Below are 26,815 nucleotides of genomic sequence, written 5' to 3' on the forward strand. Positions count from 1 at the left end.
GTAAGATTTCAGTTTCCCCTGGGCTCATTGAGAAACCCTTTAGTGCATAAAAAATGTAAGATCAGAAAAGAAAGAATCTGCAGATTTACAGTATTAGTCCAGTTCCCAGCCCCTTTTACATTTAAATGTGTTACCCGTCCCCATTTTCCTCCCTAAAACACTTCTGTATTATCTGTTGTTACTAAGTGGTGGCACTACCCAAATACATGCTAAGTTAACAGTTTGTGTAAAAGCAACAACACAAACAGTAGTTGGCCCAATGTCCTGATGCTATCTGTTGACCCGACTACTATTCCAAGTAAAAAATAGTAAGCTTTAAACAAGAACTAAATGAAGTTATCAGAAAACATAACATACAAAAACTAAGAATGATTTTACTTTAGTTTAGTTTGTACTGACATGTTTGTGATGCTATGTAAGTCACACAAACACTATTGGTCATTAGGGTGTAAGTACTTCATAAAGTTTCCACCTGCTCTTATTTTTAGTTTTTCCAAAATCCAGTGCTGATGTAATGCATGTCATTATTCAGCCTTTTATTAAAAAGGATTTAAAGTTGAAGCTTTAAAGGCCTATACTAAGCTTCCATTTAAATATGAAATGCAGGCTGCTATCATGCAGAAGATTCAAGACATTAAAGAATGAGTGTGTTATCAAACCACTCAGGAAGTCTGCAGCTGAACCAAATACAAAAGTGCCCTCGAGTGGCCAGTTTATAGACACACAATATGCAGGGAATTAGGCTAAATGAAGAGGACTATTCCGCTTTCATTTGACAGGTTTTAAGTTTAGCTGCTGCATACGTTTTTCTGATTTGAGCAGACTTTTGACTTCATTACTATGTATCTCCAACAAATGTTGACAATACTAAAATCAGTAATTTATCCTAAAGCAGTAGCAGTTATAGACTGCTAGTAAATGGATACAAACACACAAATCAATTGCTTGATGTTTTTTAAAGAGGTCTATTCTTGAAATACCAAAAGAAGTGTAAGAATACTAATGTACTATTAACAACATTTACCTATGAATTTTTGGAAGTTCTTAAGGCTAGCTAGCAAGGCATTTTTTTTTTAATTACGAAAATGTCTCCCTGTGCAGGTTTTGGTTGGGGGTAGAAATTATTTTCTTCACAGTGGCTAGTAGAGGGCTGTGTTTTGGATTTGTGCTGAAGGCAGGGTTGATTAATTGTAGAGATGCTTTTGTTATTGCAGGGCTCACACAGAGCCAAGGCCTTTTCCACTTTTTGTACCACCAGCCTGGTGAGGAAGCTAGGGCTGCATGGGAGGTTGGGAGGAGACACAGCCCAGACAGATGACCCAAACTGACCTAAGGGCTATTCCATGTCACATTACATCATGCTCAATACTTAAAGTGTGGGGAAGAAGGAGGAAAGGGGACATTTAGAGTGATGCCATTTGTCTTCCCAAGTCACCATTATGCATGAGATGGCTGAACACCCACCCGCCCTTGGGAAGCAGTGAATTAATAATTCCTTGCTTTGCTTTGCTTGTGTGCCTGGTTTTTGTTTTCCCTATTAAGCCATCTTTATCTCAACCCACAAGTTTTCTGGCTTTTACCCTTTTCAATTCTCTTCCCAATCCTGGTGGCAGAGTGAGTGAGCAGCTGTGTAACCCTTGGCTGCTGACTGGGGTGAAACCACAACACTCCCCTATCCTGGCTTAACACTGGACACCCATAAGAGAGATCCAGAATCCTGTGTTTCACAAAACAGAGCAGTGGTTGGCTGTGAAAGAAGCCAACTGCTCTTCTGTCAATACTGTGAACACACTCAGCACTCCTCCATCTCTTCAGAGCCACTATCCTAATTACAGGAATAGATGATGCTTATGCATAAGCCAGTTGTAGTTCTGAACATGTGGAGAGCTAGAGACATTTGTAACATTTATATGGTATGGAGACACAATTATACACTGTTCTGGGGAATACAGATATATTTAATAGACTTGAGAAAAAATATACTTTTTCACAACTCTAACCCAGAACATCCACACGTATTGTTGCCCACTTTTTTTTTAGGTTATTCATTTTCTGCTTTCGATAACCACCTCTGTGAGATATTACAGAGAGTCATCATGGCTTAGTTAAATGTTGACACTGGATAAACAAAACAGATGCTTTTAATCTCTTACTGAATTGCCCTCCATTTCTCCTGTCCAGCCTAACCAGTGTTTTCTGCATTTGTTCCAGGTAAAATTGTCTTTAGTGAGAATTCCTCTGCACTTCAGAACAATACCTTCTTTTCCCCTAAGTGGCTTTCTCTGCTGCAGGCAAGATCATTTACATTTTCATGATCCATGTTAAACTGGCAAGGTAATCACTAGAGATTTCATCTTTGGCAAAGTTTTGTTTACTTGCACATAGCAACTTGTAGCTATGTGGTCTAGCTGTGTGAAGTATTTATGGAAGTGGTGAAAACAAGACCCTGCATGTGGGAGCTACTGGGATTGCAGCTGGCTTACTGAAAATCCAGTCTGGCTTCTCCAACTCCATTTATTCCACCACTTGGCCAAGTGCTGCTGAAGGGCTGTCACTTGTGATACACCCAGGCACTGACACTGGGGCAAACACTATTGAACTTCTTCAGCAACGAGCCATGCAGTGGTGCAGAGTAGAGGTTTGCAAAGGGTACAAACAGCAAGAGTGGTTCATGTACTAATACAGGCATACTGCCATTCAGAGCAGCACTGACAGGATGGGCCATCAGGAGTCACCTGATGTTCAAAGGAAAGTGCCAATCCTTGCACCATACTGGTGGTACAGTACCTTCATGCACCAGTATGGGCTCAGTATCAAGTGGATGGAAAGCAGATTTGCAGAAAAGGACCTGGAGATTCTGGTGGACAAGCTGGACACAAGCTTGCCCCATGGCCAATTCTGGGCTCACAAGTACAGGAGAGACAAGGGCACACTGAAACAAATCCAGCAAAGATACACTAAGATGATTAAAGGACTGGAGCACCTTTCATTCAAGGACAGGCTTAGTGAATTCAGACTTAGTCTGGAGGAAAGAAAACTGCGGGTGGGGAATGAGCAGGGAACAAAGACTAATGTGTATTTTATGATTGGCTTTTCACAAATATTAAAATGAATATTATATGTGCTGTGTTAGAAAGTAATGCTGTATTAATTCTCTTAAGTAGTGTGTTAAATATACTTTTAGGTTATAAAAATGTTAAAATGGAGACTATGCTATGTAGGATACTTTTTTAAAGAAAGGACTCGCAGTGAGATAGCAGCCACAGGGCACCTAAATCTTTCAGAGAAAGAGAATTTATTGCCCTCTTATCAGAAGAAACGAACTTCTTCTGGCCTCAAAGGCACTGTTAGGATTCAGAGGAAGAAGCTGACCAGGCAGAATCCTGTATTTGAACAGAATTTATGCATCATGTATGTAGTGTATGAATATGCAACAGGCTATTGTTTTTAAGGGTTAATCCTTTGTTAACGGGTGGGCTTGTGCTGCCCAGAAAAAGGTACCCAGACATCGGTAACTCTTTGTCTCATATTGTCTCATATTGTCCTAATTCAAATTGTCCAAATTATTATTACTCTAACTGTATTACTATTTTTATAACAATTTTATTACTATTAAACTTTTAAAATTAAAAAAAAAAAAGTGATTGGCGTTTTTCACATTCTGCAAATCTACAATTTAATCCATTCTAACAAAATTATGGTTGAAAATAATTTACCCTGCTTTCCCTACCCCCACCTTGAAGTCATAATCCTGTAGGGTATTTCAGTGCTCCCTATTGATGCCTATCTTGACAACCATATTTAAAAACACTTCCTATTGGTTGATTCCAAAGTTTTTCATAGACCACAAAAAAACCCAGTTTGTTTTTCTGCACTTTTGGGAGGGGTAACTGGTAACCAGTCCCTCCACAATAATGACTGAATGCTTCTGAATGCTGGCTACTATAAACTGAAATGTTCATGTGGCCTTTCATACCCCAATTTCTATACCTTAAGATGCCTACCTAACATATTTTAGTGCAGTAAATATATTACAGATTTCATCTCCTTTAAGATAACTTTCTGGAAAGTGTGCCATCACAATCTTTAAATGCACATCACATTTTAGCCAGTTGTCTAAGTTCACACTTGTTAAATTATACACAATGTCTTAGGAAAACATGAAAAATGTAAACCCATAATTCTTTTCCTTCAGTGAACTTAAGAGTTACACGAAACTTCTGCTCCATACATAATTCACATGCTTTCTTTCCTATTCTCTAAACATTGTCAGCATGTGATAACATATTCCCATTTCATGTAGTGGAATAGATTGTACCAGTTCATAATTTTTGAGACTGAAAGTATTTGAAATCTACTTCAGCTGAATCATCATCCAACCTGAATAAGGTGATTCCTATATGCATTCTCCTATATACTTATTTTTATTAAAAGACATAGAGATTGTTTATGATGACACCTACATAGCTAACCTTTATCCTCACTGCTCTTCCTCATTACTTGTAAAGAATAAGGGTCATTGCATTAGATAAAAAATAACCAAGAGTTGAAGGAAGATTGTCTTTTTACAGGTTTTATTTTACATTAAATAAGAGGTGCTAATTTTTTTTAATCGAGAAAGTATGATTGCTTCAAACTTGATTTTCTGAATCTCTGCACAACTTTAGTAAACTTTTAACTTAGCTGCATATAGATAGTGTCAAGTTCAATTATTATGGGGTTGTGAACCAGAAAAAACTTCTTTAGTGCAGGCCTGCATCTCTAGGAATAACCCCAGCAGTTCTTACTGCATATTCTAGAACAGCATTTTCTAGACAGATTTTACTCTTTCTGGAAGCTTGGTTCTAAAAATGACACATTTCCTTTTTATTTATTGATAAACTGTAAACATCTACCTCAAAGCTGAAGTCCTCTAGGCCAGTAAGTTTGGAAGATCCTTAGTAACTCCACAAACAACCTAAAACAAGGACTTGCCACATCTCTTGGTCACTAAGATCATCAACCTCATTAACAACTGCTCCTCCACATAACCAGTTGCATAGAAATGCTAAGTATTTGGGACTCAGTACAGAGATTGTCAGTCAAGATGAATATTCTGTTCAACATTACTTTCATAAAACCCCACACTCCAGAGCATTTCTCCATGGCTCATATTTGCCTCACTTATATTGACTGCAACCATTCTGAAAAAGTCAATCAAGTCATTTATTTAAGCATACAAGTTCAGATTCTTGGGGGAAAGTGTTTATGTAATTGCAAGCTGTACTCTTTTAAGAGTGTTCCAGGACACAAACTAAAGGAGCATAGGGAGTCTAATGAGAGTCCAAAGCAAAGACAAGGTTTACCAGTCTTCAGGACTATGGTGGTTACAGATGAAACTGCTCTGCATGCTTTACCCTTTACCTCTAGGATTGCTGGGTACAAAAAAACCCCTATGACGAATATAAAAGGATTTGCAGGTGCTGCAAAGTGATGATCACGTACAATTCCAAACTTGAACGGCATTCCCAGTTTCATGTCTGTACTACCTGAAGGGTAGTTTTATCATCCAAAATCACCTCCTCCAGTTGACCTATGGCAACTGTCTGTTGCTAACCACAGAAGCAATGCAAGCTCCCACTTACATTTCAGAAGCTTTCAAGAATAAATGAAGCCAAAAAGTACAGCATATTGCACAGGAAACTGTTCTTGTTACTGTACCTTGGACGCACCATTTATAAAGATGCCCTAATTGTTCCACTGCTATTTGAAGTTGGATTTATTAGATTCTATGCTATACATCATTCATAGCTTATGTATGCCTAAAAATCGAGAATGAGGTCTAGCAAAAATTGATTCCAGGACAATAGTATTACGCTGAAGATATTTAAAATACATTTACTTGCCAACAGCTACTGCTGCTCCTAAGCTGATTGTTCAAAGAACAAAACCAGTTCTTTCCAATAAACAATACCACATCCCATGTGTTATTCACAGGACAAACATACATACATTGTTCCAGGGCATTAGGCTCTGGGGTCTTTTTATAAATTAGCCACAAGCCTGCACTGGGTCTAAGCAAGAAAATGAGAGTAACTATTTACTGATAACCCACTTACAACAGCTGAGAAAATTATACCACACATGTAGTCCTGAACAGTGATACAGAACAAGCTTCTCACATTTTTCCAAAAATGCTGCATCAGAAAACTCTGAGATAATATACATTTTAGTAGATTTAAAAGATTTTAAAGTCCGGTTGCTTTCAGTCAGTCAGCATTAGATTACTCTAATGTATATTTGATTTCTACTTAAATGCCCTATTCTATTTTAAATGTAACTAGCCAATAAAATCACAGATGCCTTTTTTGCCCATAGCTTTATCCTTCATCACTTTTTAGTGAACCATGAAAAAATTTCATATTTGCATATTTTTAGTCTGCATGGCACTACTGGCCTCTGCACTAGCTTATTTTGTTACTATACTGCGCAACTCTAAAACTCAAACTTAGTAATACAACGGTCTTGTCATAGAACAAAAGATCTTCTATACTTAGGAATAATAAAATAGAAGATTTGCAAAAAAAGACATTCATAACTCATTGTAACAAATGAATCCTCTCAGTCAACAACTGAATCTTGATACATACTCCTGGGCTTCAACACACAGAATACATTGACAGAGATGTACTGGTAGACAAACCTGAAAAGCTTATGAACCTACCAAAATCACACTAAGAGAAATATTGTACTGCATCTTTTAAAATAATCTATTCAAAACAACATTTATGCTATGGGAAGCTTTTTCCATGAGCAACTTGCAACATAGATAGAATCTGGCAAAGTCCCTTAAATTTTCATATGACACCTCAGTGAAAGTATCACATTAAGGAAAGCGACCCTTAGGCATTGCAACCCTCTTTCTGCACTTCTATATCATCTGCTTATACCTAGAAGGGATTAATTTTAAGAAAAGACAATGTATGCATGCATCTCTAACTTAAATTAGTCCTAATCCAAGATGAAGGCATTTCCATTTCAAAGGTGGTAACAAAAAGTGTGCTAAAAAGCTCATGTGTCCCACCAAGAATACTAATTTTGATTAAAAATAGGATACAAGATGCTCTCTGCAAATGTAAGTACAGTGAAGAAATTTTCCAGAAGAACAGAAATGCAGAGTATCAGACAGGCAGAACAGAGGCTCAACTTCACTTTTTCTTCTTCTTCTTTGTCAGGCACAGACCCAGTAGAAAGACCATCACTGGACACCAGCTGCAGCACTACAGGCACATGTGAGCTGGGCAGGGCCAGGCAGGATAACCCAGCACAAGCATCAGACAACGACTGCAGGTGCAGCTCATTTACTACCGTGTACTTTAGGATCTGCCACAACTGTGACTACAGATTGTCCACCTCAAACCTGATGCCTTGTGGTCTTCAAGAAACACAGGTGACTCTGAATGTGTATGACCCATCTATTGCTAAAATATTGTATGATCAGATTTTGTTCCCAGAAAGATTACAGCATTTACACTAGTCAAGGAAAGAAAAGCCCAAGTAGGAAGAAAGCCCAAGTAGGAAGAAAGTATCAGCAGTAACACATATGTATCTCTTCAGCTTGTCTGGATTCTGTCCTTGCTGCTATGGCAGCTAAGTGATTCATCTTACTCTGCAATATGATAAAGCTAATTACTCCTTCAAACATATTAAGGCAGGAGTGAACTGCTACATTAGACACCAAGATTCTCTGTGTAGAAAGATGTTGAGCGTCTTAAAAACTTTTTAAGGAAGTATAATTTTAAACTCTTCTTCCTACTTTATATTTTGGAATAAAAGTAAAGAAGGGTAACCGATTTGTAGTTCAAACCACAATTGCACCTTACATCTTAAGAGAAGCAATTTTCCCCCATTTCAACAGTACTTACTGAAATACTCTTTTCTACTTCCCAGGTTTGCTTTTTTTACCCTTCTAAAATGAAACCATCATTCAAAGATCCATTTTCTCAAATGGGAAATGCAGCATAAATTCTCATGCTTTAAACCTACACTTGCACTTGCCCCTGTAAAAGCTCACTGCCTATTAAGGCAGAGTAGTAAAGCTACGTGTTAGGCCATGGTTAAACAAAGCAGGTACATAGCTGTGTATGTTTCAGCATAAATACAACTATATAATGAAAAATGTATGAACTAGATGATGTATCCCAGAAACAGATGTATCAAAAAACAAAGAAAGAAACCTAAGAAGACTGTGAACTTCCGTAAAGGTTCAAATTCTCCAAACTCCTTTGCCAGAGAAGCACTCCCCAACTTACAGCAGTGAACACACAGCTACAGGATTTAACAGCAGGTTCTTTGTACTGCCTGTGTGTGCACTACAGTGCACCTCACCACAAGCAACAGCCTGGAATTCAGCAGAAGAAGGGCTCAAAACACCCTAGGATTTCTCATCAAGGTTTACAGAGGATGAGGGAAGACCATGTCACCATAAACAATAATCCTATCTTACCCCTGTAACATGGAAAAGATAAATAAAAAAGACTCAAATGGTACTGTTAAAGAAATACCCATGAGGGAAAACCATAAAATAAAGGATCATAAAACTTGTTGGATCATAATGCTTTGCTAATATGAATGTAATAGACAACAGAGGTAAAATTTATGGAACCTAGGAATAGTCTTCAAAAGATAGAGAATAAAAGCACTTAGGTCTGAGTCAAAAGGTTTTCAAATGTAAAAGACATTTTAACATGCATAATGTTCACTACATTTCTCTTACATAGCTTTCAAAAACAAAGTAACAATTCCTGGTTAAAGTGTTTACTTACATTGAAGGCATTAATTGCATTTTTATCATAATACTTCTTCTTTTCATACTTATCCCTGATGAAAAATTCCACAGCTCTGGAAGTAGCTAGTTTAAGGAAAATATGCATTCATATAAATAGTAACATCAACCACTCTACACAGAACAACTGCTGCTGCAGTGCCCAAAGTGAGCTTCTTTGTAAATCAGCTTAATCTCTGAACAATATGAGAAAGATAGAGTAAAAGTAACTCAGTGTTTCACAATTAGGACATTTTCACCTGGTATTTATTTTATTATACATGGCTGTAGGACTGAAAATACTTGAACAATGGTACTCATATATGGTAAATAATTATAGTTTACCATCTTAACTTGGGGAAAAATACTTTCTCTTTATAGAAGAGGTGAAATGTATGTATCTGTTCTCTGATTTGCATGTTATACCATTTATCAAATGCTCATCATAAACACTTCTCTGAGATGACCAAGTCCTCCATGAGAGTCTCCTGTTAAAACAAACATCCCTGTGGAAGGGGAAAAAAAGCCAAAACAACTAATGATAAAAAGATATTGAAGCAAAGGTGGAAACAGCAGCAAGCATATTGCTGTAGAAAACCAGAACTGACAACTCAGTAGCTCAAATGCAAAAAGGACAGCCAGTTGTTTTCCTCAGTTACTCTCTCAGCTTCATAAAGCAGCTCATCCAAAGCAACGTGAATACTTTACATTTAGTAAAGCTGACTCTCTAGGATCTGAAGAATAAATTTAACTACTTTGTCCAGCAATGTGATTATCTATTCAAAAACTGATATTGCAACTGTGGAAGCTCACACTCTTTGCCTCAAACTTCCAAAGCATTTTTCCTCAGTTGATGGAAAGATACTCTTAGCTCCACATACTGTATCCTAAGATTAACACTAAATTCAGAGCACTCAGTCCCTTCATTCTGTGCATCAAATTATATTTTCAAAAATCATAGTTTCAAACAGTATGCAAATGTGACCTGAAGACAGTTTCATAAAAGTTACGAAAATCAAAACACTGCTTTCTACCTCTTTCCAAATATATATAAATTGCAAAGGGCATCCTGAGCACTTTGAAGGTACAACAGTCTTAGTACTAATAGTGTGAAAAAATTATTTATTGTTGCTGAAAAAACATCTTTCAACAGTAAAAAGCTTTCATTAAAGAAAAATAAAAAATCACAATGATCCTAAAAGTTAGTTCCTATACTACAGCATCCCTGTCAAGTACCAGGGAAGGAAAAAAAATGCTTAGAAAGGTTACTCTTGTGATTAAGAAGCAGAAATGAAGAGGGATCTTTAGCAGGAAATTTTGAGCAGATCCCACAAAAACACATTCCTCCTGTGTCTCCACTTTACTACCTTAAAACTAGAAGTATATTATAGTATAAAACTAGAAGCATATTATAGGAAGTCAAATACTAATATAGATGAACATATACAAAACTGATCATTACATGCAAAATAGTTTCAACGTTTATCCAAAAGAATGTTTAGAATATAAGAATATTCACAAGCAGAACACTGATGACATACTAAGCATCAATACTATTTTGTAGTGATACAATGGGCAAATAAAAAAGGCAAAAAACATCTATAACACAACAGCTTGTCATGAATGCCAAGTAGGTAAGTAGCTGCCAAAGTTATGCAAAAATTGAGAAATAAATCAGAAATTGTTGCAATCACCTCTTATGACAATACAGTGTTAATAAAGAAAACACAGGCAACGAAGTATATTCAGTTGACTAAGTCCACCAGATAGTCCACAGCTATTAAAAAGGGTATGTAATTAATTCAAGGCATACAGCATGAAAAAAAGAACTATTTCAAAAGTCTAAAAATTAGACTTTTGGTCTGATCTGACAAGAAAAGTTTAAAGCATTATTACTTTTCCTGCAGTAGCACCAGCAAATTTAAGTTAGTTGCAGCAAAAAAAAAAAAAAAAAAAACAACACATCCTCAAGTTCCATTTTTGAGTAAGTTTTAGTCAAAATATTTCAATCATATGGCTAAAATAAAGTTACAGAATATTACAGCTGGAGTACTATGGTGCTATCTGATTCTTTTCTTATGAGGATGTATGTTTAATGCAAAAGCTTCTAGAATATGAAAAAAGTATCTGTTTTGCTCAAGTGCATTTTTTAACAAGTCTAACTCTTCCAAAGGGAAAAAAAAAAAATCTTCTGTTATATTGAGTGTAGTATCTAATAAACAGAAGAACCAGAATCATCTTTGTATATAGCAAATTAAGATCAAGTTACAACTAAGTCTGTTTATCAGCTCCTGTAGCTGGGGAAAGACTCAGCTCACTTAAGAGTAGATGTTTAGGATCTCATTATAATTAAAAAGTTACAATAAGATCAGGTGAAGCAAATCGTACCTATGGAGTAACTTGACTAAATCAAGAAAAAAACCCAGACCTAAATTAATGCCATTATATATTATCCTAGTGATTCAGTAAAGGTATTTAATGAGAAAAGTTATTTATTGCCAGCAGACTGCTTTTCTTCCAACCCTTCCTGTCCAGGTACACAGTGACAACCACACACAAACACAACTGGTGGCCCTGGGAGAGCTTGGGTTTATTTATGAATTTCCATGCTAGTCACCTAGAGAGAAATCCATGCTTCACTGGAGTAAGATGCAATGGCTTATTTTAGTGTACCATTCAGCTCATTATTTCCTGATCAAATGCTTCCAAACTTCAGATGGCAGTTACTCAAGACAAAGAAAATATTCAAGAGCTCTCCAGTATCACTCTTAACTTCCTACATACAGGGAATTTATGAAGTTACCTCCTCTGAAAGCAAAAATAAATGGTGCTTGCCAAATCACATTATGAAGTAGATTTGCTATAACTGAAGTAATTTAAATCTTTTCTGAACTGTTCTCAACTTCCACTATCATTTCTTATACAACAATATCAATGAAATAAATAACATAAGCTGACAAATGTAGCAATTCCTTGAAACAGTCATAACATCTCAATTGCATTAGAAGTCATTTCAATGTGAAAGCCCAAACAATAAGGATACTGATCTGTTTGAGGTCTTCGGAAGTTCTCTGGCAGATTAGCTTCATAGAGTAGTCTTGCTTTAGTATTTCCCATTTCCTGCATGCACTAGGGAAAAGTGGTAGAAAACAGTTAGTTCATGTCTGTCAATAGTTTAAATTCTGAAACAGTCAGAATGCTACTGTGGAGTGCTTAAATGCCATCCCAAGTTTTTAACTTGGAGAGCTCCCTGTTGCCATAGGTCTTGAGAGATACCAGCACGGCACAGGAGGGCTGCCTGCCCAGCCTTGATGGACAAAGCTAGCAACATGGATCCTGTTTGCAGTGTAAACCAACCCACCCAGGGAAAGACAAGCTTTGATCTCTCAGGATGGCTCTTCAGACCAGGAAGACAAAGAGTAAGAAAATTTGCCTGATGGCAGGAAGAGGCTTCAGACTGGAGCATACCTGGAAGACTCAGTGCTTGATACACCAAAAGAACACAACCACATATCACACAGATATGTGAGTGCTACTGTCCTGATACTTATTAAAAAGGCTTACAACACTTTTTCTACAGATACAACCAAGAAGTAGCTTTCAGAGTCCCTGGGGTAAGGTAGAACACCTCTAAAATGATACAGAAATTAGAGGCAAACCAACTTCTGAAGTGAGTTTTATGAACTTAGGCTCACTACAGTAGAAGTATGACACATGCAAAAGCTAATAGGATTGTAAAACATGTAAGCAGGGCATCATGATAAATGCAAATCCTTTCAGAAGTACTCCTGACATACCTTCCAAACTGGAAACATATTTGAAGATATTCTACCTGTATTTGCTCTGGTGTCCATTGATCCAAGTTGACAGACTTGACCCTTGATATATGAACCCCAAGATTTCGATGTATTCCAGCACATCTGATGCAGATAAAAACACCAGTGTTCCAGGAAGCCCATCTTGGTCCTAAAAGGAACGAGGAAATAAATAAATTATTTTCAAAATTCCATATACTGTGAGGATTTTCTCTGGCATAACTCTATATCGACAACACAAATGAACAGGCTTGAATAAAGGCTCACCTCTGCCTCTCTAGAGTATCTATCACTTTTAACAATTTCCAGTGTTAACAAATTTATTCACAGATTTCTGCTTCTGAATAATGTCACAAAACATTAACCAGTCAGATTTATCTAGAAAGTGTATATGCTGTGTCCACCTCCCCACCTCCAAAACAATACAACAGAGTTTATAAAGTTTGCTTACTAGCAATAAGATTTTTTCTTGCATCTTGAATAATCTTTATGGCTATGCTTCAGATGAAGCATCAACACAAGAAGCAGAAGTTGTTCCTTTTTTCCCTTTTTTTCCATTTAAAAGGTTCCTAAGACATGCATCACTACTTAAATTGAAATTAACTGCAGGGCAATCTTATATTAATGCAACAAACACCTCATATAGCATAGGCTCTACAACAGTAGCATGCAAGCTCTTAGGAAATGCTTATACAGAGATTTGCAAAACCAGCTGATAAAAATATCCATCTAAGAATGTGGAAAACTGATTATGTCCAGTATCCTTGATTTCTAAACTACCATTCACAGCCAAATGGATTTTCCAACAGAATCAGGCTGATTTACTAACCACCATTGTTTCTCAACTGTGCTTGCATTTTGAGACAGTTAAAGTATGCTGGCCTGAATTATCACATTGACACTTAGGATTTTTCCCTTGAAACAAGTATTCACTCTCTAATTAAACACATTTATATAATTTTATTCCAGCTCTGTACATCATCACTGTTAAAAGTACTACTCTGAAGTCCATCTAGTTCTGAGCTCTAAGAAGTTAAAAGATTAAATAATTACCATCAAAAGCAAGAAGGTATATTGAAGAGTTGCAAAACATTTCAAGCAGTTATTTTCTGCTTTTGTAAGACAAATGTGCCCTTAGACTACTCCTGCAACTGCAGCTGTTTGCATTTCAATACCAATATATTGAATGAACACTTTCCTGGGACCTACAGAAGAGCTTTCTGCTTCCCTCTCCTGATCTTTTGCTTAGAACTGTGTTGGTTTGAGCTGGCAAACACCCACAGAGCTGCTCATTCACCCTCCTCTCCTACAGGACAGGGAGAAAAGAGCAGGAAGGTGAGAAGGCTTGCAGACTGAGATAACAGTCTGCAAGTGAAGACTGCTTCACTTATAAGTGAAGCAAAAACCGCAGACAAAAGTGGGGAAAGAGAGAAGGAAGGATTTCTTCATTACTTCCCATGGCCAGGGAGCTGACCAGCCACTTCCTAGGAAGCTGTGCTTCAGCACCCACAACTTGTTTTGGACACCACTATAACCAAATTGTCCTTTCTTCCTTTCCTTGAGCATTTGTTGCTTGAGCACTTTATCACATGGCATAGAATGATCTATTCCAGTCAGCAGACACCTCAGCTGCATGTTCTGCCCACCCACTCAGCCTTTAAACTCTGGGGAACAGAACAGGAAGAGAAAAGCTCTGATAGTGTTTAAGCACTGCTCAAGCAATAGCCAAAACAAGGGAACGGGAGAAATCCTTTCAGTTGGACTCCATTCCTTAGAAAGGGTATTTGAAAATCCCAAGACACATTCACAGATCCCCACATTTGCTGCAAGAAGCATTACTCTTACTAGTGGAAATACTAGCAATATTTAGGGTAATCACCTAGCTTTTAATTTATCTTGCTCAATATCTCAAAAAGTCAGAGCACTTGATGTGCACTGCTTGACCTTTAAGACCATAATCATTAAAATGACTGGCAGCCTTCAAAGTAAGTGCTACTATCATAAAATTAGATTTCAAGGGTCAAAAGATCTAGGAATTACTCATCCACCTAACACATTTTTTCCCATATGACAATTTTACATTACAACTACTACTAGTCAGGTAAGACTGGTGAGACTGTTTGCAACGTGTCCTAAATACTACAACAACTAGCAACCTATTGATCTGCCTTTTTATTTCTCCCTATAAAACACTACAGACACAAAATACTCACTCTTACACTTGGTAGATTTATATTATGGGAAGGCCTCACTTAAAATTTATACCACTTTTAGTTTTAGTGCTCCAGGATAGAGTTTTGCAGGTCATTTACCTCAACCTATTAATCAAGTTTCAGCTAAAATAGTCCACCAGAAGAAACTTAATTAAAAAACCTTCATAGCCATTCCACCAAGATAGATCAAGTACCTCAGTTTATACAAAAGATTCATCTAGCCATGACAGTTTAGAAATAGATAAGATAAAGTCTTGTGTACCCAACAGCTTCTCCAGTTTTCCCTTTGAAGTATAGCCCGTGTGTCTTCTGAAAACTAGAGCTAGTTTTGATCAGGTTACTACAGGGACACAAGGGGTTTAACTGTAGTACCTGTGTGCTGTCCAAGTTTCTATCCCTACAGGGTGTTTATGCAACCACTATGAACTTTTCACCACAGATGAGTTTGTACAACTACACATCACATGAATTTCCTACTATCCAGGTACTGGAGATACCAGACAGGCAAATTCTACATGAATGAGACAAGAACAAAAGGAGGACTTGACATGACTGAAGTCTAAATAAATTAAGAGAGAGATTATTAATTGTAGTTAAAATATTGAAACTTCATTAAGAAAATTTTGTTAACAAACACTGAAAGCTTTGTTAACAAAAAGTAATACAACTTTTGAAGTAGATGGCTTTCTCCTGGAAAAGAGCAATTTTGTATTTTCCCAAAAGCTCCAATTTGATTAATTAGTACTTATTTATGAAATAAATTTTGGAAATCAAATATATTTAAGCAATGAAGGAACAAATTAAACAGTGGAATAACAGGCAAACCTGAGGCCAGACAAAAATAATCATGTGAAACCTCTGAATTTAATTCCAAGTAATGACAATATGCAATATTAAACACTTCAAATGAAAAATGTTTTCATTAATCCAAATCAATCATAACCACAGTTAAGCACTAGGCAAGAGAAATCAGAAAATATTTTCTGTGTGTTCATCATACCAACTATGCTTGACTTAACCAAACGGTCAACTAAAGCCTAGGCTGCAAACCTTTCTATGTGAAAAATGTTCAGAGTGATTCAATAAACAATTTACAGTGCTGTCAATTCTATATGAAGTCAGGATCCTTGTTTCTGTACACAGTAAATATTTTGCACCAATATTAATATTTGCAGGTTTCTTTTTGTTGGGCCTTTAAAGATACATTTGGTTTCCTTTAGAAAAATTTTCAAGAGTAACCTGGTTTAACTGCTGTATATATTTTTCTTTGCCATGGCTAGCCAATTAAAAAGATGGCTATTTGGCTTCAGAAATGAAGACTGGACATCAAGAATCTTGGTGACTGCTATTTTATATTATTTAAAACACCTTTACATGTCATTAGTAATGCTACTTTACCTACCTAGAGCTGCACTGTACACTGCAACTTCAGTCAGCCAATAGTAACTTGAAATACTTGTCACGTTTGATGTAAGTTTTAATAGAATTGTAATTTTGTTCTTCTGAAAGCCATTTGAATTTTTACTAGAAGTGCCAATGTGCACTTCAGCAGCTTGCTGCACCACTCCAATATAAAAATAAAGTTACTTCTTCAGTTATCTAAGATATAGACAACTGCTTGAAAATATTTTCAGTCTCTTTTATCCTTTACTAAAGTTAATTTTAGGAAAAAAGCCATAGGACTGAAAATGACCAATATTTATACTAGACTATATACTAGAATACTGTGAAGTCCCTGGAACACTGCCCAGCTGAACAAAGGAATAAACTTCAGCAACCCAAAGACAGATTGCTGCTTCCAAGAGATGAATAAATTTTCTTTTTTCTTCATGTTAAACTTTCTTTGCCATATTTCTATACATCATTTACTGGTTAGACCTAAATTCCTATTTCAGTTCTTAGCCAGTGGCTGTGAAGGTGTGTGCTGTCTTCCAGAGAAATCATGACAAGATTCTGAATGCATTAGGTCACATACAATTCAAAGAATCCTTAAAATAACAAGGTTATTTTTTTAGGTGCACAAGGTTTATTGTGTGTGTTTAGTCCTACTGACAACTGCAATTCAGTTGCCTTCATAAAAAGGAGTAATGAATTTTGACTGGAAATTTAAACACAGCACAAGTGCAAGTTTCTTGTAAGAGCTAAACAGAAATGTGGATTTGAGCCATCATATAGCTGCACAACAATTAATTTGGAGTCTTGGCTATTACATGTTAAATAAAAACACCAAGAACATTTCCCAATACTGGGCTTGGCTGGGATGGAGTTAACTTGCTGCATTGCAGCTCCTATGGAGATATGCTTTGGATTTGTGACCAGAACAGTCCTGGTAACAGTAATGCTTTGGCTTTTCCATCCCTACCCAGCAGGCAGGGAGTGGGCAAGAGGCCAGGAGGGAAGAGTCAGGGACGTGAGACCCCAAATGACCAAAGGGACATGACAAATATGTACTAGAATTCAATCAGGTGCACAGAAACAGCACTAACTGTGACGTATTTAAGGTATTTAAGGAGTCCTTTATTAGAGACCATCTGGGCCATAATAAATACTTAGCCATCAAGAAACAATGTAGCCTGTTATATCTTTAAGTTTTCAGACGTTTTAGGTAATTCATGAATTTAAGAAAAATCCTGGAGAGTTTACTTCTAGTTACAGTAGACTTCCATGCCAGTATAGTTATTGTATGGAACCAACATTATCCCTACTCACAGAAATATCTACAGCTATTAAAAAACTGTGAACATTTCAAAAACCAACTTCAGCTGTTTAAAATTTAAGCAATAAAGAGCTTGAAAGCACTTTGCATAATTTCAGATAAAACTCTTCAGATAAGTTGATTTCAAGCCAATTTTTAAACTGCAAAAAAAGTTATCCAATCTCACATGCCATTCTTTCATTCTAAAGTGCACATCAAAGTGTGAATTTTGTGAAAAAGGCATCATTTTACATATTCTCTGGTGAGGCTAAAGCTTTTCTCTCAATACATTTCAAAATCTTTCCCACTTTTCCCTCACACTTTCCTTTTTTCAGGATCCAATTTTTGATGACAGATTTCTCCTCCATATTATTTAAACTGGATTCATATCTTGCACGTGCTTAAAAAAAGCCATATGCGCGTTTGTGCACATACTCCCAAATACCACTTTCTTCTCTGGTCCCATCAACTCCCTCAGAAAGGACCATGTGCTCTGCTCCACTATTTTAGAATAAGCTGATTGAAGAAGCCACCATCAAAACTCACACATTGCTGACAAACTCTCCTAATGCACTTCTACACAATTCAGCCATCCACTTATGAGTACAGCTGACAAACATCTTTGGGCAAGAATAACGCTGGGAATTTTAATGCTGAAACTGGTATAGTGCATTTTCAAAGGAAATAAAACACAAAGTACATTAGTGTTCACATGTCCAAGATTTAAGTTTTACTCCAACTGCTCAGGTTTTATTTTTCATAGCACATGTATAGTACTGCATCAGTACTAAACAAGGCTTACGTGGTACAGTTCATTTAAAATGCTGAGGAAAAAGTACTTTTATCAGCATTAAAAAAAAAGTGAACTAACACTACTGACAGTATACGAATCCAAGCAGTCAATACAGTGTGAAACATTGCTTTAGCTCTCCACTTGATTAGTTAAAAAAAATCTTTTAACTGTTTTAAACATCTCAGTCAACACTCTGTCCTCTACTCAGCTTCCAACTGCAGTAGGAAATTAGCAAGAAATATTATACACTATCAGACAAGACTGGCCCAGAGCAGGAGAACCTATCACACAAACATGCCAGGAAAAAAAAAAGGGGGAGGAAAAAGGAAATTTAAAAAAAAAGCAAGCAGTGGAGACCAGAGCAAACTAAAAAGAGGCAAAAGAAAACGAGAAGTATTTGAACATGATGTAACTGGGAGACATCCACAAAAGAGCAAGAATAATTTCACTGGAGATTTGACTATGAAGTCGAATGATGATGGCTGCTTTCCTCATTACACCAGTTCAGATTTTCCTTCCCCCACGGTCTGTTCAGCTTTCTGCAACTGCAGTTAATACTGCAGCACTCCTTTTGCTCAATACAGGTGCTGACCCCTCTCCCCAAACATCTTAAGTTATAGAGAGAACACAGAGGTCTGAATTGAGGTGAAAAAAGCAATCATGAAGCCCTTCAATTTTACACGTGTTGTTAAAGGGAAGGACAACCGTTTTACATCTTCACAAGTAATTCTGAATCCTTTACAATATGTGTGTAAAACCAGCTTACCAGGAAACTAATAAGTTTTGAGACAAAGTTTTAAATGAAAAAAGCTTGTCAAAACTAGTTTTAAATATGGTTTGTATGATACAGACACATAAACACAAAGCTAGTTTTCACTTTACATTCTTATAGTTACCAGTTAGAAATTCTACAAGGAAGGAAGCCAAGAATTACACATAATAGAATACTAACTTTGCATCTCTAATATTGTCTGTAGCAAATATCTTAGGACAACATCTTTAAAGACTTCTGACAGACTACAATTCCTTTTTTCTCTCAACAGCACCCTGCCTGTCCTTTACCCATAAGTGCAGTGAAGTTACTTTAACTCTGATTTGTTTCCCCAAATCTGGCTGCTGTTTGACAGACTTGATTTCCCAAAGAACTGGCTCCATCTTGTGGAACAGAGAATTAACTACAAGAAAATGTTCACACCTGACTCATCCCGAGTGCTTGTTAGTCAGTTCCCAAAAACTATCACTTTTGGCCAAAGAAAGCCTCAGTTTTTGCATCAATCCAAGCATATCCATGCAGTGCTCTGTCTCTTTGCATTACTCCCACACCCAATTCATACTGCTCAAGTGTTCTGCTACTCGAGATTTCAATTAAGTTAGGAAAGAATATATTCAGAAAATATCTAACTTCTCCAAGCTGAGATACAAATAAAGATTGTGAACAGGAGACAAGCACCCTTTCATAGCAGGTAGAGAGAAAAGAAGGAAAACAAGTAAGCAGCAGTTGTATTTTATGTAATTCAATTCAATACAAGAAGATCATAGTCAACACAAAACAGTCCCTTCTCCAGTGGCTACTCAGGGAAGAATAAAAGAACAATGCAGAACTTACAAAGATTCTCCAAGTTTCTCTGTTCAAAATATTACACATTAGAGACAGCAATTAAATCAAAATAATACTGAAATACTCCAAGCAAATAATTTACTATTATGCTTTTTCAGTCTAATCCTGTTGGTTCAAAGACCATCTCTTACTAATTTCATTGGCAGTTGCTTAGTTTTTCATGCAAAAGGGAGATCCACTATCCCCATTTCTGATTGACAGACTCCTGGGCTCAATGGGGTGGGGGATTGAAACAAATCCTTCAAGAAAACAGCACCCACCCACCCCCAAGACAAAAAGCTAAATTGCAATGTTGATGTCCACAAAAAGAGACTTTGCGAATTAAGCAAACCTTTCAAAGAACAAAAGATCTTGCATAAAGATTTTGAAGTAAAGGAAAGCATGTAAGAACCACAGTACGAGAATCTTTATTCTACGAAATATTCTTCAAGGCACTTGAACCTTAAGTCTTTTGAGACTACTGATAAAGCACTATTTACTCATCACCTGATCCACTGAATTAGTTTCTGATTAAACAGACCAAATAGCCTGAAGCATGTTCTCACGTCACATCTACTCCAACATTAACCATAACTTCCTTTACAGCAGAAGAGGCTTCCTTGCTTTATTTCCATGCCCATGACTGGGAAAACTACACAAGCTCAGTCTTTATGTGCTTTTAAGGTGTCAAAGTATGCAGCAAAATACTTTTTTATATAAACAAAGGCAACAAAGGGCATAAATGGTAGTTGTTAGCAGTCTCTCACAGCTGGTGCAGTACACCTGTGTTCAGAGAGTCAAGACCAGAATTTGAGAACTTAAAATTTACCACATTTAGAAAAGCGTGACAGGAGCTTAAACAATAACTGTTTGTAACAGGCTGTTTTCATGTTTTAGATAAAGTCAAACTCAACAGCATGAAATTGTTCTGAAGGCACACAACTCAAGTACACTATTCCAGAGCCCAGGTGAATAGCACCTAGATTCATGTGGTTCAAGGTACACTGCAGGAACAGTGGGAGGACAAGCCTTAGAATCATTACTTAGCTATTTTTAGCCAGTGTCTCGCAGGTAGTAGAGTTTCATGGACAGAATTCCTCCAAGTTTGTCTTTTGGTTTAGATAACCATTTTTCATGAAAGCCATCAAAAAAACCCATAAAGTGCAGATCTATTCATAATTCCAAATACGCTCTGTAGAAGTATAATGAATGAAACTCTTCCCCTGCACAACTCTGTCCCATCTCTGTAAGTCAGAGAGAGAAACACATATCAGTTTCAATTATTCCTTCGGCTCACTTATTCACTCGCTTCTGTAGCATCAAAAATTGCTAAAAGCATTTCAAAGAAATGTCAAGGGTTGTATCAAGCCTCACCTAGAAAAGAAGTACAATGACATGAATGTTCCTCCAATTCTATGTTTAAGCCACAAAATCAAGTGGCTGGCTTCATAACAACTTTAATTCTGGAATGCATCCAAGTAATTTCAAACAGCAAAAGCTTTACTTCCACTAAGTGTGGAATATGCAAGTGCAGTTTGTAAAGCAGAGGACTGGTTGGTTACATTAGCTATTGGAGATACACAGGTAATGTCAGTTTAGTCTTGAAATGAACAGGTCTTTTTCTTGTCTAACAGTTGTTTGGCACAAGCAATCTAGTAAGATGACAAAATGAAAGAACTCTGTTTCACTTTATTAACAAATTCCTTTTCCAAAATAAAGTAATTTTATCAAATATTAGTTGATTATAGACATAAAAGCTAAGTTGTGAAATAAAATACAATGTTTAGAGTTCAGTATAAAGTTATATACACAAATACACAGTTGATGCCTCCTCATGTAAATTACAAGAAAAAGGAGATTTTTTTTTTTTTTTTGAGAATTGCCCTCCAAAGACCTCCTATTTATCTCAGGAATCAGATGACAGAATTTAAAAAGAACACCTACCTCATTGAAACACTTATTTTTAATGAAAATATCAACATAACTGAGTCCTCTGCAATGAAACTTCCTTTAAAACCATCTTCCAGAGTTCACATTCCTGACTTGGAAGTACTTCACACCTCGGCTTTCACCCATCCCCCACACAAGCCAGGTAAGCAGAATCATAATCAGCTTCTGAACTGTCAACAGAGCAGCTCCTGACCTTGGCTGGCAACCACGCCTGGACAGCCTGAGCCCGTGTCGGGGACTGTACAGGAGAACACATGCACAGGACACAGGACACAGCCACAGCACTCCTACCAGCCTGCTGGCTGCTACAGCACCCTTTGGAAAGTAAAGTCAGTGCCCCAAGTACCAGAGATGGCAGGGGTGCCAACCCTGGTACATTCAATAACCTAACAGCCTCAGAAATAACATTTCCATGTGGCTAAGGGGTAGCACTCCAGTTTTATCCTGCCTGCTCACTCGTGAAGAGAAAGACTGCTTGTGTCAGAGTTCAGGCTGCAAGAATAAGGTGTGCAAGCTGTCATTTCCTATTAGCAGCACTTGGTGCTATCTAAAAAAGACAAGGTTATGTAGCATATTACAGTATTAGTAGGAAGCTTCTGGAACAGGTCTTGACTGCAATTTTTCCCTTTTCAGCAAAGAAATGCTAGAACACTTACTGTTTTAAGTTTACAATTTATATTCCTTTCATATGCAGAAATAAAAGGAAAATGGGCAACAGTGAGCTCTTACAACATGCTTTCATAAGCTGATAGCTAAGCATTAAGTAAAAGCATCACTAAAAAGAAAAGGAAATTTATAAACCTACACTACTCTGTTAGGATGTAATAACCCCTCTGCACACCCAGGCAAAGACAAAGATTATATAAACACCTGCTTCAATAAAAAACAAAACCCTTCAGTCAGTAATTAAAGTTCTTCCTTTAACTATGACAAAAACCATTTGTTTGCCAGACAGGCTTATCATGTAGCCTGTTTGCCATAAACAAGAATGAACCTTTCTCTAGCAGAGACATTATCTAGCAATTGCATTAGTCAGCTTTCCTTTCCTTTTCTCCCAAATATAACTGAAGAGACCCTTAAATAAACATTCCAAAACTGTACAAGCTCTGTGCAGTCCCCAATGACTCCAGGGATGTGCTTTCTCACACATAACAAAGATGGTAAATGAACTCCCATAACCCCTCCAACAAGAGACTAAATTTGATAAAAGATACAGAGAAACCAGAGATTGAAACTTTTTTATCCAAGAGCCATAGAATCAGAGTCTTTAAGGCTGGAAAAGACATTTTAAAGTTCCACCAGTAACCAAACAGGGCCAAGTAGCTGCACTTCAATACTCCCAGGGATGATGATGATGATGATTCAGCACTTCAGGCAGTGGAGCTGAGCAGCCTGTTCCAATGCCTGACCAACTTTTCAGTGAAGAAATCTTCCCCAGTATCTATTCTATGCCTTTCCTGGCACAATTTGAGGCTACTTCCTCCTGTCCTGGCACTGGCTGCCTGGGGAAAGGGCCAACCTTCACCTGGCTACCTCCTTTCAAAGAACTGCAGAGCGATTGGAGCTCCCCGGAGCATCCTGCCCTTGACACTAAACAACCTGCAGCTCCCTCAGCTGCTCCTCACAGGACTCGCATTCCAGACCCTTCACCAGCTCTGCTGCCCTTCTCCAGACTCACTCAATGTCCTTCCTGCAGTGAGGGGCCCAGAACTGGACACAGGATTTGAGGTGCAGCCCCAGCAGTGCCAAGCAAAGAGGCACAATCCCTGCCCTGCTCCTGCTGGCCACACTGTGGCTGACACGGGCCAGGATGCCACTGGCCTCCTTGGGCACACCCTGGCTCACGTTCAGCTGCTGCCAACCAGCACCTCCAGGTCCTCCTCCATCGGGCAGCTTGTAGCACTGCAGGGCATTGTTGTGACCCAAGGGCAGCACCCAGCACGTGGCCTTGTTGATTCTCATACAACTGACCTCAGCCCATGGATAGAGCCTGTTGAGATTCCTCTGTGGAGCCTTCCTGCCTCCTTCCAGTAAATCAACAGCCCCACCTAATTCGGTATAATCTGTAAACTGACTGAGGGTGCACTCAAGACACTCATCCAGATCATTGATAGAGATATTAAACAGGATTGGACCAAAGACTGAGCCCTGGGGAACCCCACAAGTGACCAGATGGATGTGACTCCATTCACCACTCTCTGGGCCTGGCCACCCAGTCAGTCTATACTGAGCAAAAAGTACACACGGCTGTTCAAGCAGCCATGAGCAGGCAAAGTAAAGTGCCAAATTTCAGCCTCTAGACAGTAGAAATATCCTGAAATAATCTAAAATGACAGCTAGATTGTTTCATGTACCAATCCTCTCTGCTATATTCGTTTGTGTGGGGATGGAGTTTATTTTCTTCATAGAAAGCCCTACGTGGTGTGTTCTGAATCTGAGACCAAATCAGTGTCAATAACACACCAATGTTTTAGCTATTGCTGAGCAGTGCTTCCATTATAACATTGAGGCCTTTTCTGCTCCTCCGACTGTCCTGCCAGGCTGGGGGTGAGCAAGAGGCCAGAAGGGGACACAGCTGAGACATCTGACCCCATCTGCCCAAAGGGGCATGGCATATAACACTGTGCTCAGCAATAAAAACTGGAGTATGAAGGAGAAAGAGACATTTGGAGTGAGTAACTACGTAACTATTACGTGTGATGGAACTGCTTTCCCGGAGAAGGCTGAACACCCACCTGCTGACACTAAGTAGTGAATTAATTCCTTATTTTGCCTCACCTGTGGGCACAGCTTTTGCTTTACTTGTCTTTGTATCAACTCATGAGTTCTTAATATTACTCTTCTGAGTCTCTCTGCCATCCCACTGGCATCCACATCCACTGCAGACATTAATCTACATTCCTCCTCTACATACTGTCTCACTTCCTCTTCAGGTTATGTAGAACAGATCAAGCAGATTTTTAGGCTGCACCATTCATGTCTTACGTACAGAGAGCTCACTGGCCCACCCTCAAACACTAATATACCACAGTTCTCAGGCACTGTGAGGCACTGTCATCTCTGGTCTTGACCCCCGAGTTAACTGTAATGATATTGTCAATCTTCAGAGCAGAACTTCCAGTGGAGCTCAGGGTACTAAATTAATAGACCAGGGAAAGAATAGGCTGAAGAGGACAAGCAGAATCACACCTTTTCTCCACCTGAAGCTCCAATGTCATAGACACAAACCCTTCCCACAAATGTCAGGGTAGCTACACCCCAATACTGCACTCTGCCCAAGGCTCAGCAAATGGATCACACCTTGGAGTGCTTCAATATCCCTCCCTGAATCTGGTCTGAGCCAATCCACACAACTGAAGGTATCTATGCTCTGTGAGATCTATCTTTTAAAGAGCAGGTGTTAACTTCTGTATTTCCTCAGCCAGTGAATAAAGGAGCTATAATCTAGGCATAAATGGATTTCCTGAGGTCACTTAGATTAACTTCATATTTCAATCAGATCTAATTAGATCATGCTGCTTGGGCTTTGTTCAGCTGTTTTGAACAACTCTAAGGCATATTTCACCAACTCTTTGAGGAAAAACTCAGTCCAGTATTTGAAAATTTTGTCGTTTTTAACCACAAAGTAACTTATTTCTATCCAATTCAAATGCATCATGCCACACATTCAAGCCTTTGCATTTTTCTAATGGCATCTTCTTCCTTCCTACAACTATGTTGGTCCGCTGCGTGATGATAATAAATTAAATATAATTCAAACTAACACAGTTAAACATTCCAGCATGACAGACAATCATCAATACTCAGACATCATTATTTGAGCTACATGTGACTGAGAAAAGAAAGAACAAATTTACTTTTAAGCAGTGCTCTTCACAGCTGATTTAGCTAGATTTGCGTTTCAAAAACTTGAGAGAAAGTTGGGAGGGCTTTTAGTGCAAGTTATTTTTCCAAAGTGATCTTCTGCATTTTGTGTAGAAAATAAGTTGTAGCTGTACAGTCTTTTTCCTCAAAATATCATTTTCTTCAGATGCCAGAAGAGAAATGGAATACAATACCAAAGCAGTAGCTGCATTCAGTCTGGAATACAGACTTGTGAGTACGAGTTCAAAGCAGGATTAAGGTTGCTTGAGAAGTTATCAATTCTCCAAATGTGCTCTCAAAACTTTGCAAGCCTCTCAGGCATGAGATCTTGGATCTCCTGTATTTTTCAAATTCTCACTTAAGACCAAACATTTGACAGAATCCTTTTGTGCCACAAATACATTTTTGGAGTAACCTTTCTAAAGCAGAGACTCCATGAACACCCAGAAAGCTGCACAGAAATCACAGTGAAAAAGACAAGTATCAAGGGGTATTTAGCATCATTACTTCTTTCAGAAGTTGCTTGCTCTATGCTGCAGAACACCTAGAAAATGGAACCAAGGCCTCAGTCTTCATTAATGAGAATGACAGTTGCTTTGTACTTAGAACACACAAGAAACCCTCAGCAGCTGTGGTGCATAAACCTTGTCTGGTCATCATGTACCCACCAAAGAGGAGAAAATAGATAAAAACCCCCATGGGCCAAGATAAAGGCAGTTTAATAAAGAAAAGCAAAGACCATATGCAGAAGTAAGAAGAAAAATATTTATTCTCCTATCAGCAGGTGATATCCACTTCCTAGGAAGTGAGGTCTCAGTACACAGTTGGTTGTTCTGGAAGACAACGCCCTAACAACAAAACCTCCCCATTCCCCTGCTTCCTCTTAGCTTTTGCTTTGTCACTTGTTACAGCCTATGCCTTGGGTTTGTTTGGGTCAGCTGTCCTGGCTACATCCCCTGGCAAACTTTCACCCCCCTGCAGCCCAGAGGCCTTTGGGGGAGGCTGAAGAGAGCCTTGATGCTGCACCTGCACTGCTCAGCTCCAGCTGAAACACTGCTGTGACATCAACACCCCCCTAGAGCTGC

The 26,815-nt window shown here is 38.0% G+C and overlaps 1 protein-coding gene across 4 annotated transcripts in view; it reads right to left on the reverse strand.

Annotated features, from left to right (window-relative positions):
* SMAP1 (small ArfGAP 1) overlaps window positions 1-26,815 on the reverse strand; it is a 91,477-nt gene that overhangs the window by 51,762 nt on the left and 12,900 nt on the right. For all 4 annotated transcript variants that reach the window (XM_063152970.1, XM_063152968.1, XM_063152969.1 and 1 more), the window contains exons 2-4: window positions 12,636-12,769; window positions 11,847-11,932; window positions 8,805-8,880 (exon numbers count right to left, since the gene is read on the reverse strand). In XM_063152970.1, the coding sequence (XP_063009040.1) occupies window positions 8,805-8,880; window positions 11,847-11,932; window positions 12,636-12,769 (296 nt within the window). The remainder of the gene's footprint in view (window positions 1-8,804; window positions 8,881-11,846; window positions 11,933-12,635; window positions 12,770-26,815) is intronic.

The sequence above is a fragment of the Melospiza melodia genome, chromosome 3 (genome assembly GCF_035770615.1).
Source record: "Melospiza melodia melodia isolate bMelMel2 chromosome 3, bMelMel2.pri, whole genome shotgun sequence".
NCBI classification, from domain to species: domain Eukaryota; kingdom Metazoa; phylum Chordata; class Aves; order Passeriformes; family Passerellidae; genus Melospiza; species Melospiza melodia.